Source organism: Hippoglossus stenolepis, chromosome 23 (assembly GCF_022539355.2).
Source record: "Hippoglossus stenolepis isolate QCI-W04-F060 chromosome 23, HSTE1.2, whole genome shotgun sequence".
In the NCBI taxonomy this organism is placed as follows: Eukaryota; Metazoa; Chordata; class Actinopteri; order Pleuronectiformes; family Pleuronectidae; genus Hippoglossus; species Hippoglossus stenolepis.
The window spans coordinates 6,077,430-6,094,787 of NC_061505.1; the positions used below are offsets into that span (position 1 = coordinate 6,077,430).

The window sequence follows — 17,358 nt, forward strand, 5'->3', positions numbered from 1 at the left end:
GGTGATGATGACAAAGTGCAGTTGCTTATTTAAAGTTGCTCAACACACTGAAACGCTCTGTTTGGTCTCTTTCTGTGACACCTGTGAAGTATGGAAGCGTCACTCTGCCAGAAAGAAAGAAAAACAGTGGTGTGATAAAAAATGTAATACGTATTGTGAATTGAAAATGTTGTATGTATTGAATTTGACCCATTTTCACATCACACATATTTCAAAAGTTTAAAATTACTACTACTAAAACAAAAAAAAAAGAGAACATGTCACACCTGTAGAGTCTCCGTCAGAGGATAAATATAGAAATGCTCTTTCTTTGGAACTGCCAAAACGTGATTTTGCTATTAATTAATTCATGTATTTTTGTAGCATTGGTCCAGACAACCCACATCCGTCGTGTAAGGCTTGTTATTGTGCCTATATCATGTATGTCATGTCTAACGTGAGGTTGGGGGTATTCAGCTGCAACATGCAACTCCACCACTAGATGTCACTAAATTCTAAACACTGAATCTTTAAATCATATTTATGTCATTATATATTTATGTTATATTTGGTTTATATTTAACATTATATTAAGTCACATTATTACCTTTGCATTTCAAAGTTTCAACCTCACAAACCCATATCACTATTCATCTATTTCTTTTTTATTTCTTTTTGTTTCTTGGCATGCATGGTGTTCCCTACCAGCTGCTCAAGGGCTTAAAGTGCCTCCTCTGTGCAGCTCAACCAAAACAAAAGGTTGCCAGACAAGAATACACACCCAGAGTCTGAGCCTCACACTCACAAGGAGGAGTGGAATACACACACAAACAGGCAACAACACACACCAGGGGCCCAAGTGAAGTATCAAATGATTATAGGTCTTTGAACTCCTCATCTGGACATGACGCAACCGAGTGGATTCAAATGAAAACTTATTAGAGGCCTGTTTTTCTCAAGTGCAACCTCTCATTTGGTCTCAGTTTCCTACTTGAACAACCACAATTTGCGTGTACGAGTGAGGAGAAGAAACCCGGAAATGTGAGCTGTGAAGTGGAGGGGGGTGGACCTGTGTGCGTGCGTGTGCGTAAAGGAGAGCGAGAGAGAGACTATTCCTCCAGTGTGCGTCCGTGGGAACAGCTTCACATCCACTCCTCAGGCTCTCATCTGATTCCAGCCTCCTCTACTTGGGATAATTGGAATCAACTCGGATATTTTTTACTTCTGATCAAACTTTTCTTTGCCCTGACTTTGTTTTTGCTTTTTGCTGGATGAAATGGAAATTACGCACGCCTCCTCCCCTGCGCTCATTCATCCGCGCTGACAAGTCGTGTAGGAAGGCGACGATGATCCAGGCTGCTGATGTGGAGAGTTAACACCGAGGAGGTTTAGTGTTTTCCTGCTGCTGCTGCTGCTCTTCGTCTCTTCACCTCCACCACCTCCTGAAGTGAGGTCCCCACAGATTCACTCAGGTGTTGGTGTCATATCTCAGAGCAGGATGACAGTCAAACTGGACTTTGAGGAGTGTTTGAAAGACTCCCCGCGATTCAGGTAAGAGTTTCACCTGCTTCACCCGTTTCTCACTGTGATGATGGAGTAACTAGGAACTGTGACTCATTCAATTTATCGATTTAAGATTAAGTTCCAGGAAAGTTGACACAATCTCAATTTCGATCCAACTCAGTTTTATTTGGTTGGCATCAAATACCAACATAAATTATATCAAGGTTCTTTACATTGTGAGATCGATACCTTACAGAATTACAGAGAAACCTCGCAGTTCACAGGGTGAGAGAGAGAGAGAGAGAGAGAGAGAGAGAGAGAGAGAGAGAGAGAGAGAGAGAGAGAGAGAGAGAGAGCTGTGATAATTTGCTCAGATTGGTTATTATAATAAAGAATAATGATGCTTATATAGGGATGTTATGATGAACAGTAGCACCGGTAAGTAGGAGTAGTAATGACACTAATAGTGCTGATAATAAATATAAAGGTGTTAATAATTAATTTTGTAATTTAGCCTTTATTTAACCAGGAAGGTCCCACTGAGATACAATATCACCTCTGCCAGGGAGTCAAGATGTGCAGCATGTGAAGTTAAATAAATGAAACATCAATACAAGCAGGGACAAATAACACACACACACACTACACAAACACACAACATACATAGACACATGTCGAAATCTGTGGCTGAAATGGATCATGTAAAATAAAAAGCACACGTTAAATGCAACAAGATTGTTCAAATGAAAACTAAATGGTTTTTAAATGTTCCAAAAGTTGGAAACAAGGAGAATGTTCCCTTGTTTTAAAGCTACTAATAAAACATGATACATACTCACTTCACAGTCACAGTCACGCAGGGTGGTTTTTATTGTGTTGTTGTGGCCTTTCAGGCTCCAAACAACATACAATTGTGGCGCTTGAAATCCGTATTTCAGGGTCAAGCCGTGTCATGTCATTGTAGGTGTTTGGGGTCAATAGAGGGAACAACACTTGCAGGCCTGCAGGGCAAAAATCCCAGGTTTGATTAAAGTCTGTCACTGAGCCACAGGAACCTTCTACTGCCCTGGAAAGTCAGAATATTTCATTAGAACAATCTTAATAAAGGTTAAAAGTTGTAATGTCGGTGTTAAAAACATGAATTTCAAACATTCTTCATGTCACCATTGCTCAACAGCGTATTTCAAAAAGTTTCGAAAGTGCCTAACCAAGCTGTCACTGTAGTTCTCTGTGTGTGTGTCTGCCACATTCAATCTTCCTTTCAACACAGTATCAACATCTGGTGCAACCAAAAGGGAAGTGTCACTAAGTTGGTTATGCAAGCAGCTCCTGACGCTTTGGCAGGGCCTGGGTGTGCCCTGATCGCTCTCCGGCGTCCCGCCTGAGGCCCGGTGGCTGCTGTCGTCCCCCAGCTGATTTGGCATATTTCAGCCCTGAGTCTCGGCCTCACTTTCTCACCCCCACCCCCTCCCTCCCTCCCTTCGTCTGCCTCTGTTGCCCGTATTGGATTCAAGAGACTCGCACAGTGGTGGAAAGTTTGAGTCGTGGCAGCTGCGGCGGTGAGGTCTCGTGTCAGGGTTAGGGAAGCAGAGGGGTGAAGGGAAAAGGGAGGAGAAGGACTGAGAAGGAAGGCCAGGAGACAGACAGACCCTAACGAGCAGACAGACAGACAGAAAAGTGAACCGACGGTGCTGCCTCCTGTTGCTAGGTAACGGCGAGAGGTGGGGGGGGGCGACAGGAAGTGAGGCGAGATGTGCAGAGGTGATCTACAGGAGAAGACAGGAAGTGTGTGCTCTGCGGGGAGAACCGCCGGCGGAAACTCAAACTAATTCGCTCTCGTACTCTCTCTCTCAGTTCAGGGAGAAATGAAAAAGGAGGTGTCGCTTTAACGTCCCATCTCCCCCCCCCTGTGGCCTCCTGATGCCCTTTCCCGTCCTCCCCTGGCTTTCCATCTCTCCCTCCCTCCTTATCCGACACATTTCAAGAGGCCGTGACCTCAGGCTTTGATTCCAGCATCCCCGCACTAACAAACACAGGAACACAAACACTCACTGTCTCTCCAGGCCCTCCTCTCTCTCTCTCTCTCTCTTTTCTCTCTCTCTCTCTTTTCTCTCTCTCTCTCTCTGTGTCTCTGTACTGTCGGTGGAAGGCAGCGGAAACCACATAGTTGAGCTGTTGGTTTGAGAAGGGACGATACTGACTCTCTCACCAAAAAACAGTCATGCACACACATTTCTGAGGCTCTTCTGTGCAATCAATCCGACGCTGCGCAATAACAACACTGGGTGTTTGTCTCTAACGTCTCAGTGTGGCGTCCTGCAGGCCCGACACAGCAGCCCCATGACTGAGGTGTCCCCGGGCTGCGCTCAACTGCCACAGGGATGCTTTTTAAATTCTAACCAAGGGGACAGAGTTTCTAAAAATACCAAAGACGTCGAGCTAAATTGCTGTGAAGTGACTATAAATAGATGCACGTGACTTTAAATAGCCCCCTCCATGGAATCTGTGGTGGCACTGAGTCATAGTAACGTTGGTAACGACGATAGAAAGCTTAAAATAACAAGACACAGTGTTGAGTGAAAAGTATTTTTAAATTGATGTGGATTTTTTAAAGATGAAGAAGAGAGAGTGTCAACTAATTAATTGTCCTGTTGGCCACTTTTTAACTTATAAATTATATATTTTATTTTATTCAATTATTAAAAAAGGACAGTTCACATAACTGTGTTTATATATTATTATTTATCCCTTATTTGGATAAGAAATCCTTCTCTTAAATTTCCTTTTCTTGTTTTGAACAACAACAAAAAAACTAACAAAAGTTGCAAAAAAAATTGAATTAACTGTGACGTAAAAGAGACCAAAGCAGGATTTTGAATGTTTGTCACATACACACGATAAACGACCCAAATACTTATGATTAAAGGACTCATCTTTTGACTGACTTCAACTTCAGCCAAACTGACGACATGTTTGACACTGATTTGTCGTCATTAAGATACGACAGCAGGAGTTTTAACGCACTAGGGTTCATGTGATACCGTGTATGTATAGTGACCTTTGACCCGAGATCCCGTGTGAAACTCTGTGTGAATCTTCCTGTTTCAGAGCTGAGATTGAAGTCGTCCAAACTGATGTGAGCGAACTCGAGACGCGGTTAGAGAAGGTGAGACACACACACGCACACAGACACACTCCCCATGTGATTAGACAGTGAAGTGAGAGGTGTGAAGTGGTTGAGGTACATTCACCTGGAATCAAACAGGAAGTAGCTGTAGGTGCTGCTTCCTCTTTGTATTGTCCTGGCACACAGAGAAGTTCTGCTTCGATTCAATAAGACATATCCCACACAGCGTTTTTATGTTTGTTTGAGAGGTCACATGCTCTGTGTGTGTTCCCTGATATTTGATATTTATACGTCACTCTACATTATTTATAACGTTATGCAACACAGGTTTCTATGTGGTCTGTAGTTCATTAAAAAGAATGGATACAGATTGTAAGTCCTGTACATGTGGGTGATTAAAGTGCAGCAGCAGGGAGATGCCGTCGTTTAGACAAACCGGATGAACCAGGTTCGAGCCCTTAGGGCAGCTCTGCTTTGTGCGAGTTCCCTTGAGCAAGACTCTGTAGCAGCTCCAGTGAACTTTGACCTCAGTGTCAAAGAGGCAGAGAGATTTCCCCGCCGGCTGAAAAACCAGCCTCGCTGCGTCGTTAACCAAAAAATCCCCAAATCATAGTAAAGTTTTTCACTATGGCCAGAAATAAAACACACGTCAGCTTGACCTGCTTTTTACGAGGCGCGGTTACGTCAGTGTTGTGTTAACAATTTGTTCTGCCTCCTCCACTCTGTAAAATATCTCATCCCAGTAAGTAAATCCAGTTTTTAAAATCACATTCCAGTCTGTAAAAACCTCTCCTATAGCTTTGTTCATTAACGTCTCGCTCTGATTGTTTCATTGCTTGAATGTGACGTCTCCTGGACTCACTCCTCGTTACCTTTTAATTTTTTCACAACTGATTATGAGTATTCAGGATGACAAGTGTGATGTGTTTGCGTCCCGCAGCTCGTGAAACAATGCCAGGCCATGCTGGAGGCCGGCAGAGTCTACTGCCAGACCAGCAAGAGCTTCGTCAACGGCCTCCGGGAGCTGGGACATCAGTGCTCCGGGGACAAGATGATGGAGGTGAGAAGAGCTCATGTTATCCCTCATTTAGTGTTCAACCATAAGCTGTATATAAAGATGGACGGCGCGTCTCCACTTCCTCGCACTATCCACAAAGAAAGCCAAAATATACCATTATTTCCCTTCTAAGATTGCAAGAGAGTCCAATACTGAATATTTCATACTATTCTTGTTTAACCTTTATTTGTTGGAGTGAGTCTAATCTTGAATCTCTGTCCTGCAGGAGTGTTTGGACATGATTTCCAAAAAGCTGTCTGTTATCTTGGAGGCACAGGGGGTGAGTCTGTCTGTTGAGAGCGTTTGAAAGTTTCTGCCTTCGCACAGAAAGTTTCCACTCCAGTCGTGACGCTTATCAGCGCTGCAGTATGTGGTCAAGCAAGATTGCAGCGAGCATTACGTTTGACATTTACCCGTTGTTGTGCTTGTGTCTCCTACACCCTGTCAGGAAGTGATCGAGACCACACAGAAGTCTGTCAAGACTAAGCTGCAGAACTTTGTCAAAGAGTGAGTGAGCTGTTTATATCACGCCTCCTTTCTTGGTTTTTGCCTCCTCTCTCCCTTTAACAACTCGACCCGTGTCCCCTGCATATCTGCCAACTAGTCTCCCTCTGCATGAGCCTTCATTTTCCCTTCTCCTCACACTCTGTCTTGCGTTCTGCTCTCTTTTGTGGAAACTATAAGAGTCATTATTTCCTATTGGATGTTTAGCCAGAGACACATTCTCTCTACGTTTCTACGACGTGTCTCTGCTTCCTCCCGTTGTCATGTGATCGCTATTTACAAGGCATATTCTAGTGCGCCCACCCTTTCACAAACATATCTGTCAAATAAAGATTGAATACACATGTGAGCAGGATGAACCGGAGTTATTTTCCTCTCTTGTGCCCTTCCTGCCCCTCAGAGATGTCCGTCGGTTCAAGGATGTGCGCAAGGATTTCGAGCGCAGCAGCGAAACCCTGGAGGGGGCGTTGGTGAGAAACGGCCAGGCCCCGCGGGGGAAGCAACACGAAGTGGACGAGGCGAGCAACGCTCTGCTCAACGCGCGCAGGACCTTTCGGTCCGAGGCCTTGGACTACGTCCTGGAGGTGAGAAATCACAGTTTCATCAATCCATTCACTTGTGTGTGCTTAAAAACATAAATATGAACATTTGGTCTACAAACAAAAGAGGTTTGAAGACTTCCAGCATCTACACAGCACTAATGACACCTTTCAGAGCCTTTAGCCTTCATATAACCAGTGGATCCAGGTATACAAACACAGAGCCGAGTTGTGCCTCTGCTGTTTTGAATAATAACAGGTTTGCCTCGGGGCTCCTCTCCAGCTCTGTGGTTGTGTCTCTCGTCATTTGAAACAGCCTGGATGAGTGTCTGGTTGTGGAAACATGAAGTTTTTCTGAAACCGCTGCTTCCTTTCGTTCCAGATCAATGTCATCGAGGCCAAGAAGAAGACCGACATTCTGATGGCAGTGAGTTCACGCTGGCCTATTTTTTTAATCCATTTCTTTGTGCCTGTAGCTCCAAAATGTTAAAGTCAAAGAGTTGAATGTAAACGTCTCGTGCTTCCTGTCAGATGTTGTCACTGATGGAGTCTCAGGCCCAGTTCTTCCAACAAGGACACCAGTCTCTGTCAGAACTGGACGAGTATCGACAGAAGCTGAATGAAGAGGTAACTGATAGAGCCTGACTGCAGTGTGTGTGTGTGTGTGTGTGTGTGTGTGTGTGTGTGTGTGTGTGTGTGTGTGTGTGTGTGTGTGTGTGTGTGTGTGTGTGTGTGTGTGTGTGTGTGTGTGTGTGTGTGTGTGTGTGTGTGTGTGTGTGCAAAATAAATCAACAATGCATGGACAAATTTTCACCACATTTAGTAGAAATATTACATGCATGTTTGTGTACAATTGTCCACATGGTTTCTTTTAATGATAGGATATAAAATGGTGTTTTTATGAGGTGGGGGGATGGGGCTGAGGAGTCACAAGCTGACATCACACTTCCATCATGACAGGAAACAGTGAGCAACAACAGGAAATATTTCGTGTGTGTGTGTGTGTGTGTGTGTGTGTGTGTGTGTGTGTGTGTGTGTGTGTGTGTGTGTGTGTGTGTGTGTGTGTGTGTGTGTGTGTGTGTGTGTGTGTGTGTGTGTGTGTGTGTGTGTGTGTGTGTGTGTGTGTGTGTGTGTGCTAATCCCTGCTTCTTCACTTTGGAAAAAAAACAAAAGTGTTGGCACCGTCAACCTTGAACTTCGGCAGATTTACCGTTGAGCGGAGTTGTCGCTAAATGAAACAGGATGTGTCATCTCTCAGTGGCCGAAATCAAACCACAGAGAAGCTCTTCCTGTTTCGACAGGAAACAACAGGGATGATGAGACAGAGCGATGGAGAGACAAGGACGAGTAAGAGATGAGCAGTGGCACCGTTGCTCAGTTCGTCACGGGGTGTTCACCATAAACACAGAAAAGGGAGCGTTTCCCCATTAGGCAGAAAAGATCGAACAAAACGAGAACATGTACTTGTACTTGAGAATTTCACAGGTTCTCAGATCACTAATCCTTAAAGAAGGAAAACCTCTCAGCGGTTTTCCTTAAATTTGACATTTGTCTTTACTTCTCTAGTTTTTCACCAGTTGTCACTCGGACTCAAAGATGAACAGATTGGATTTGAATGGTCAAAGGTCAAAGGTCACGGGGACCTCACATGAATGTGGGAACAAGATGTATGTAGACGGACACTGCACTGGTTGACTGACGCATACAGCTGCAGGACTGTAGTTCTAGTTTAAGTCTTAACAAATGTATTTCAACTCAAGGAATATAAGGAATAATCATTTGAAAAATCAATCAGGAGAGTGACTTCCCTCCACTTCTGTTTGAACAGCACACCCAGTTTGTCCTGAGCGCAGCCAGAGAGAAGAGGGACATGGAGCAGAGACACGCTGCCATCAAGAAAAAGGTAAAAGAGACAGTTTGGTCAAATCCCAAGATAAAATCCTGCCCCTCCTACAACTACAGCTCTCCACTCCCTTCCTTTATATTTAATTATTTTTATATTTTTATCTCTATAAAATTACAACTTTATTCCCAAAGTGTTAGATTTTTCTTTTCTTCCACATGTTCCTTATACTGTCGTACAGACAGATTGATTGATTGTTATTTCATCTTTCTAAAATGTTCGCAGGACGTCTCCTACGATGACTCCATCATGGATTTCAATGCAGACTCAGCTAATGGGATTGCCATGGAAGGATACCTCTACAAGAGAGCCAGCAACGCCTTCAAGACCTGGAGCAGGTATAAGTTCACTTGTGACATAAAAGAAACCAAATATCCCAGTATTGTGAAGTAATAATATTTGTAAATGTCCAGTATTTGTCTTTTTCTGTCTGCGCTTGAGCAACAATGAACCCAAAACCTTTTCATTTTCTTTCTCCTCTCCAGACGCTGGTTCTCAATTCAAAAGAATCAGCTGGTTTATCAGAAGAAATTCAAGGTATATTTCAAACGGCCTCTTTAAAAAGCCTCTGTCATAGAACATGTCGATGTATTTAAAGACAGATGTGCACATGTAAGCGAGCACACGGCCGCGGTCTGACCTCTGTGTTGGTCCTGTCTGCGTCTCTCTCTCTCAGGAGCAGCCCACAGTTGTGGTGGAGGACTTGCGTCTCTGCACAGTGAAGCACAGCGCGGAAAACGAGAGGCGCTTCTGCTTTGAGGTGGTCTCCCCGTCAAAGTGAGTTTGCATGAGTGAACGTTCGTAATGACGCTCGTGCATAAATGTGTGTTTTCATCAGCGTTAAGTGCGCAGGGATAAAGGGTCCTGCAGAAAGAAATGAGGTGATTACAGTGTGTGTGTGTCTGTGTGTGTGTGTGTAGGTGTTGTCTGTTGCAGGCCGACTCAGAGAGGCAGCAGCTAGCGTGGATCACTGCCGTCCAAAACAGCATCGCCTCAGCCTTTCAGGAGTGCAGAGAGGACACACACAGCCCAGTGAGAATACACACCTACAGACACACACACACACACACACACACACACACATTATTATCTTCTATAAATAATTTTTTATGTGGGAGTTATTCGCCTTTGTGTGTGTGTCCCCTCACTCTTTTATGTGTCTGTGTGTGTGTGTGTTTATCAGAGACAGCGCTGCAGCTCGGTGTCTGCGGGCAATTTGTTAAGCGGGGGAGGAGGAGGAGGCGGAGGAGGCGCAGATCAGGTGAACGGGGGCTACAAGGCGCTGGAGGAGGTTCAGTCGATCCCGGGGAACCGGCACTGCTGCGACTGCGGAGAGCCCAATCCCGACTGGGCCTCCATCAACCTGGGCATCACGCTCTGTATCGTCTGCTCGGGAATACACAGGTAGAGTGCACATACAGTATACACGTGCACACACATGCACACACTTGGCTTGAGCTCTAATAGTTCTGCTGCCTTAACAGGAGCCTGGGGGTCCATTTCTCCAAAGTGCGCTCGCTCACTCTGGACTCCTGGGAGCCAGAGCTCGTTAAGGTAATTCAGTCTTTTAACTACACAACCTCATTATTGCCTTTTCTGTGTTAACACAACGCTCCAGTGATTATGCGACACATAATGTAACAGCTCACTTCAACCAAACTCGACTCAATTGGCGGTGAAACGTTTCTTTTCTTCATTTCTCTAGTTGATGTGTGAATTAGGAAACACGGTAATCAACAGGATCTACGAGGCGCGCATCGATGAGATCACCATCAAGAAGCCACATCCCAACAGTCCCAGGTACGAATCATCAATATCCATCCAATCTGCAGACGCTAAAGGGCAGCTTCACCGATTCTGCTCGGCCCGTTTAGTTTACACAAGCCTAGCACACTGAGTCAGATGTTGCCTGAATTATGAAAAATACTGTGTATAATATATCGTACAGTATTAATGTGGTCAAAGAATTAAAATGTATTCATCACTTCGCTTGTTTGCTTGTTAAAAACTTTATATTTCAAGAGGATAAAGCAGCAATAAAACAACAATCAAAAATATAAAAATAAAAGTAAAAATTAAAAAAGCTTTACGAGAGATGAAAGCTTTTTATTTTAAATGAACGTTATTAAAAGCTGTACTGGTACCATTCCGATCTCAGCTGCTGAGTCATCCCAGAGGTTAGAGTCCGTTGATGATTTTCTTGCATCAGTATCTGTGCCGACAGCGAGGCAGGTGTTGTTTTCACCTTGTGTGTGTGTGTGTGTGTGTGTGTGTGTGTGTGTGTGTGTGTGTGTGTGTGTGTGTGTGTGTGTGTGTGTGTGTGTGTGTGTGTGTGTGTGTGTGTGTGTGTGTGTGTGTGTGTGTGTGTGTGTGTGTGTGTGTGTGTGTGTGTGTGTGTGTGTGTGTGTGTGTGTGTGTGTGTGTGTGTGTGTGTGTGTGTGTGTCATCGTAATAACGTCACGACTGTGCACGACACAGCCACAGAACTCCCCAGGCGTGTATTGTAGTTAAAAGAAGGGTGTGTGAGTGAATACTGAGTCGTCATGTTTAATGCAGTAATGAGTTCTGAGTACTTATGGACTGGAATGTCAGTGTTGATGGGCGGAGCTGAGGAATCAATCTCTTCCTGCTGTTTTATCAATGGCTTCACAACAAAGAGGATTTAATCCATATTTGTTTTTGCACTAATATTAAAACGGATCGGCTGCAGCTCTCCACAGCCGACAACTCTCTTCACACTTATCTTTCAACTTCCTCTTCTCTCCTCTCATGCGTCGCAGCAGACAGGAAGTGCCAAAGGTACGCGATGCACGTGGTTAACAGCGTAACTTCAGTCTGGAAACTTGTCGTGAAGCTGCATGAAGTCTTGTCATATGTTATTTAATCATTGTAGTGTCTCACTCACATTTTTAAATATAACTTTTTTGCCATATTTGTTTTTATTTTTTTAAATGTGTATATATATATATATATATATGACTTGTGTGATGATACACAGCTGATACACATGGATTTAAATATTCTTTACGTTATAGAAAGCTTACATTTGTAGATAGATTTATTTTTAGCTGAATTTATAACTTAATTAAACTGGAATGGCTTTCAGGGAGACAACATTGTGTTGTAATTCATTCTGTAGTTTGTTGCACAATCCTGCAAACTAACAAGCAAATGCAGATGAAAATACAACCTCAGTTCTCAATAGACCTGTGTTTAACATTCTTGTTGCACAGCAGCACAACCAAGTAGTGGAGTCACACAGAGTGTGTGAAACAAACTGACAAACACAGCCCTGCATGTTGTCGCCTTTTGTTTTTTTCTACATTGTCTCATCTGTCAGTTTATCTCCTCTTCAGCTTGTTCACACTCTTTCTGTCCGATCTGTCTTTTTCTGCCCCTCAGAGCAGACAAGGAGACGTGGATTCGATCAAAGTATGTCGAGAAGAAGTTCATCCAAAAGCTGCCGGAGACCGGCCGCAACCCTCCGCAGAGGCGGTCCAGCGGCAAGAAGACCCGGACGACCACGCAGGACCGGACCGTGCAGCGGCCGCCGCTCAAACCCAAACCGAACCGAGCCACTCTGCCGCGGGTCACAGGTAAAGGATGAGAGACGAGACGAAGGGGGGGCAGGAAGTGAAACATGTGGGCTGATAAAAGTGTAAACACATGGCTGGTTTCATCTGAGTTCATCTGTTGCTGATGGTCACAAACACACACACACACACACACACACACACACACACACACACACACACACACACACACACACACACACACACACACACACACACACACACACACACACACACACACACACACACACACACACACACGTAAAGACACACAGCAGAGCATGTCTTAGGATTATCAGCTTTTGCTGGATCTGTGTGTGTGTTTTGCTTGGGGTAGTCAGCAGGATAAACCAGTAATCATGGCTCTCTCTCTCACTCACTTTCTCTCTCTCTCTCACACACACACACCCACTGTCTCTCTCTCTTTCCTCAGGGCTGACCCCCAGTGACCTCGTCCAAAAGAATAATACAAGCCCTCACAAAAGTAAGATCAAACATACACACACACACACACACAGATGTACACAGTGGGATTAACATGGACCGGACATGTGTCATACCACATTAAATGTATTAAATTAGGTCATCGTCATGGCTACACTATCATGTGTCTCAACGTCATTTCTCCTTTGACAACAACACAAATGAACTCGCTCCTCCCTCAGATGTGGAGGAGGAGGAAGAGGAGGAGGACCTGAGCGGACTCCACCCCGGAGCGCTGCTGTACCGGTCTGCGGCCCTGCAGAACTTCCCCGTCATGGCCGACGCTCTGGCTCACGGCGCCAACGTCAACTGGGTCAACGGGGCCGAGGAGTCCAGCACGCCGCTGATACAGGCCGTCTCATCGGTGAGGGGAAACCACTGTTACACATCCACATCCACACAATAATATTTACACTCGAGAGGACGGACCCTGAAGATGTTAACCCCTCTGACCTTTGCTTCAAGCACCACCTGCAGGCCAATTTGTACTTAAGTAGTTATCTAAAAACAAGTAATATTTAATATTGTGGAAAGTTAACATCCCCAGAGGATAAACCCTAATGATGCTCTCCCTAAGTTCCAACTATTACACAAGCAAAACCAAAGATGTAGATGTCATGAAGTTGAACACAGCCGTGCTCTCGACTGGGGGACAAACCTCTAATAGCTTTCCTGTTGCACCACCCACCAATTAAAATACACTTTGCACTAAAAATATCTGAGCTCATTCATGCAACTTAGGGGGATAAAGCCTCGGGACAACCGTGGCATTTTTTAAACTGGGACAAGTCCAAGAATAACAAACCTGTCGTGAGTTATCCCTGTAGGTGCCACCAGCAGCGTTTTATAATTTTGGTCCGTAGGTGAAAGTAAAGGGAAGTTGTTTGCATATATGACCGTGTTGTTGTGTTTGGAGCAGAACGCCCTGGCTGCCTGTGAGTTCCTGTTGCAGAACGGTGCCAACGTGAACCAGGCCGACAGCAGCGGGAGAGGACCGCTGCACCACGGCACCATCCTCGGTCACACTGGGTACGACGCACTGTCTCACACACACATGCTGTCAAGCATATGTCGAAGAGGGAGAGACGTGACCAAGACAAAAGGGAATGTCTCTCAGAGATTTTGCAATTCAAGAGACAATAAAACAAGCTATCAGACTAACAACAATCAGATACCTATCCCTCCATTATCTGTACCGTTTGACCTTTGAACCTTTGAACTGAGCTGTGAGACAAAAAACATACAGAACAAAATCGCAATTATGCTGCAAAAAAAGTCTCAACTGCTAAATTACCACTTCATTTTGACATCTTGTGATTAATAGGTATTGACACAGGTTCGTTCTTCAGAGAGAAATACGAGGGCAGATAAAACTCACACAAAATCTATTGGAGCCTCCAGGCACGGAGCCCAAATCCATCAACAGAGTTAAATAGATTCACCCTCTTTGCCCAGATGACATTTCTACGTTGTGTGTTGTGTGAAAATCTCAGCGTAAAGGAAAACGTGAAGTGAAACAAGCGGCTGTCGCTAATGTAACACTTCACTTTTGGATGTATTAAAGAACTGAGGACATCTGACATGATTTCTATTTTTAGCTGTGCAGAAACACTATTATGACATGAACGTGACAGTTTGTTTGACACACGTTTTGGAAATGGAAAGTATTTCACAGCTTATCAGAAAGTGAAGGCGGAAACTGGCTCTTATCTCCTCGGGCCGGGGTCGGATTGCAGCGCGCCGACAAAACATGATTTGTGATAACGGAGCAAGAATGCAAAGGGATGGAGACAAACTAATCTGAGATTCCTGAATATTTGAGTTGTCCTGAAGGATGATTCCCCCCTTTTTGACCAAATAAGTCCAGGAAGTAAGAAACCACAGGAGCTTCGGCACATTTCTGTTTGTATTTCTACCCCAATCGCAAGAATTGTGAAGATTCAACGAATACAAAAAAGAAGAGATGCAGTTTTCACACATAATCAAGCCACACACACACACACACACACACACACACACACACACACACACACACACACACACACACACACACACACACACACAATCTTCACACTCTATTCTGATGCATCTCTTTTCTTTCTCCAGGTTGGTTTGTCTCTTCTTGAAGCGAGGCGCGGACTACAACGCCAAAGACAAGAACCAGAAAGACCCCATAACTATCGCCGTGGACAACGCCAACGCCGACATCGTCACGTTGTGAGTGTTCCCGAGACGAGAGAAACCGCCGACGTGACATTTGGACAACAGCGACTCCTCTAACTGATGCTCTCGTGTTTCAGGCTGCGGATCGCCAAGATGAACAAGGAGATGCGGGAGATGGACGGAGCGTTCGGCCAACCAGGTCACTCAAAGGGGCAGGGATCTGGGGGGGTATTGGTCGGGAGTGGAGGTGGGATGGCCCACACCAGAAAGAGCCTGCAGGCTATAAAGAACCACATCAGTGGCTGGGCTCTGGGGGGGGGGGATGGCTAGTGGGGATATAAATGCGACCTGCAATGGGATTGGAACCATCACTTGTGGATCTTGAAGGAAACGGAAAAAAATAAACTTGATTAAAAACAGAAAGATAAAAGCCACAACACGGGGTACGATTGTTCAAAGGACATGAATGAAAACAGATTTATTGATATGTCGGGAAACAAAGAATGAACATTTGTGTGAAGTTTGTCTTCACATGCACATCCACATGCACTTTGAGCTACAAACGCACATCATCCTGCACTTTGAAAATCCACACAAATCTCCAAAGACCAGAAACAGAAAGTTGTGGTTGTTTCCAATGTTTCTCTGTTGTGTGCTTATGTGTGTGTATATGTCTGTATGTTTTTATGATATGTGTATTTGGGATATTTGTATATGTGCAAATGTTTTTTTATAAGCTCAATTCAGTTGGGTTCGGTTCTCAAGGACTATTCTGTGAATAGTGCTGCAGTTTGAGCTTTGACAGTTTTATAGCCATGTTCTGTATTTTATCAGAACTTCCTGGTGCTAGGACGAGCTCTGTGCTTCAGGTTCACAGTGGGTTGTTTGCATTTTGTCATTTGGCTCCTTGTCAAGCTGCAGAGTCCATTCTTTCATGATCGAGTCACGGCTTCTCTTTTTTTTTCGAATCCCTGTTTTCGGTCTTTCTCTCATGAAGGAATGGAAACGTGAGGCTTGTGTCTGCTTGAAAACAACTGCTGGTCAGTATCTGATGTGCTGTGCTTTTTGTCGTTGTGTGTGTGTGTGTGTGTGTGTGTGTCCTTGTCGAACGCACTCGTGTGCCTTTTGCCCTCTGCCCGCTGAGATGCCCGGCCGTCAACTGCTTGTTGAGTGTGCCACCTACTGAACACTAAGAGGTACAGTGCACGTGCATGCCCTAATGTGAGTTCTGTTTGTTCAGCTGCATGCTTCCTGCTGTAGGGCTACAACTCAGGAAATAGCTGGTGGAGTTTAAAGTCATTCACATTAAATATATCCCCTTGAGCTTGATGTAGCGTTTAGGGACAGATGTTAAGTTTCAAACACAGATGTGTCTCATTATGTGCCTCGGAAAGAAAGGTACGTTAAACCAAGAGTTAAAGAGCAAGAAAAGATTATTTGTCCATGCATGTTTGATCATCTTTTAAAAAACGTGAGGGTTTTAAGGCTCATGTCGTCCTCTGTGATTTCTCCCAGGTGACGAAACGTACCAGGACATCTTCAGGGACTTTTCTCACATGGCCTCCAACAACCCAGAGAAGCTCAAGCGCCGCAGCGCAGACCCCAAGTTCTAACCAGCTGCTGCCTCAGCCTCCCGTGTGCAACGCCACACGTACAGACAAACCTGCTCAACTCAAATCCACACACACACACACACACACACACACACACACACACACACACACACACACGCTTCCCTGGCAGCGTTCCTCACGTTCCGTCATAGCTCAGCTGGTGTTGACTTCAGAGGGGCACATACACACAACAGCCAATTCTTTGTGCGAGCACGTCAGAGCAGAACAATCGCGTTGGAGTGGAAACGGCGGAGCAGCTTTATGAGAGCAGCGTGAGGTGTCTTCATGTCCAGCAGAGGGTAACGCCATCACTCTGCCAACAGTTCCTAATTAAATCCAGTAAATCTGTTTTTTTGTTTTTTTTTAAACCAAAAACATCTGTTTTGTGTTCCTCCTCCATTTCCTTCCACATTTTACATGAGAAGTGAAGACGTTTGTTGGAAATGGACTCAAAAGGTGTTGTTTTGTTTTTTTAATCATCCATTGAATAATAATGTATGCAGATTTTTACATTTGAAAGATCTTTATGTCCGTTTTGTGAAAAACCACGTGAGGTACTTGAGATTTGTATCATCAAATAAAGTGAATCTTACTTTTAAGTTTGTTTTAAATGTTTCAAACTTTACCAGAGCCATCACCACCAACACCAAGGCCCAACAGTCCCCTTAAACTCAATTAAGCTGCACTAAACTCCACACACACTTGTAGATATCAGTCTTCTAGAGGTGAATCCACAAATAAAGAAAATGTTGAAAGTCTCTTTTTACAGAGAAGCAGAAAACCTGGATCCACACCAAAACGTAATGACTTCTTCCCTGACCCATACCACATCCTTCTACAGAGTTTCAAGGAACTTGTTTAAGTGTTTCTTTGTGTTATCCTGCCAACATACAAACAAACTGACAGGGATGGAGG

At 44.4% G+C, this 17,358-nt stretch overlaps 1 protein-coding gene across 1 annotated transcript; it reads left to right on the top strand.

Annotated features, from left to right (window-relative positions):
• Positions 1-785: 785 nt before the first annotated feature.
• Positions 786-17,042, top strand: acap1 (ArfGAP with coiled-coil, ankyrin repeat and PH domains 1). Its single transcript, XM_035148390.2, has 23 exons — positions 786-1,530; positions 4,591-4,648; positions 5,550-5,669; positions 5,893-5,946; positions 6,115-6,173; positions 6,571-6,754; positions 7,092-7,136; positions 7,241-7,336; positions 8,538-8,612; positions 8,838-8,950; positions 9,098-9,149; positions 9,289-9,389; positions 9,533-9,644; positions 9,796-10,016; positions 10,097-10,166; positions 10,318-10,412; positions 12,015-12,208; positions 12,618-12,668; positions 12,850-13,031; positions 13,587-13,696; positions 14,774-14,884; positions 14,968-15,029; positions 16,346-17,042. Exons 1-23 carry the CDS (start codon positions 1,478-1,480, stop codon positions 16,441-16,443), a joined length of 2,316 nt encoding a protein of 771 aa, XP_035004281.1. The 5' UTR covers positions 786-1,477; the 3' UTR covers positions 16,444-17,042.
• Positions 17,043-17,358: the final 316 nt, after the last annotated feature.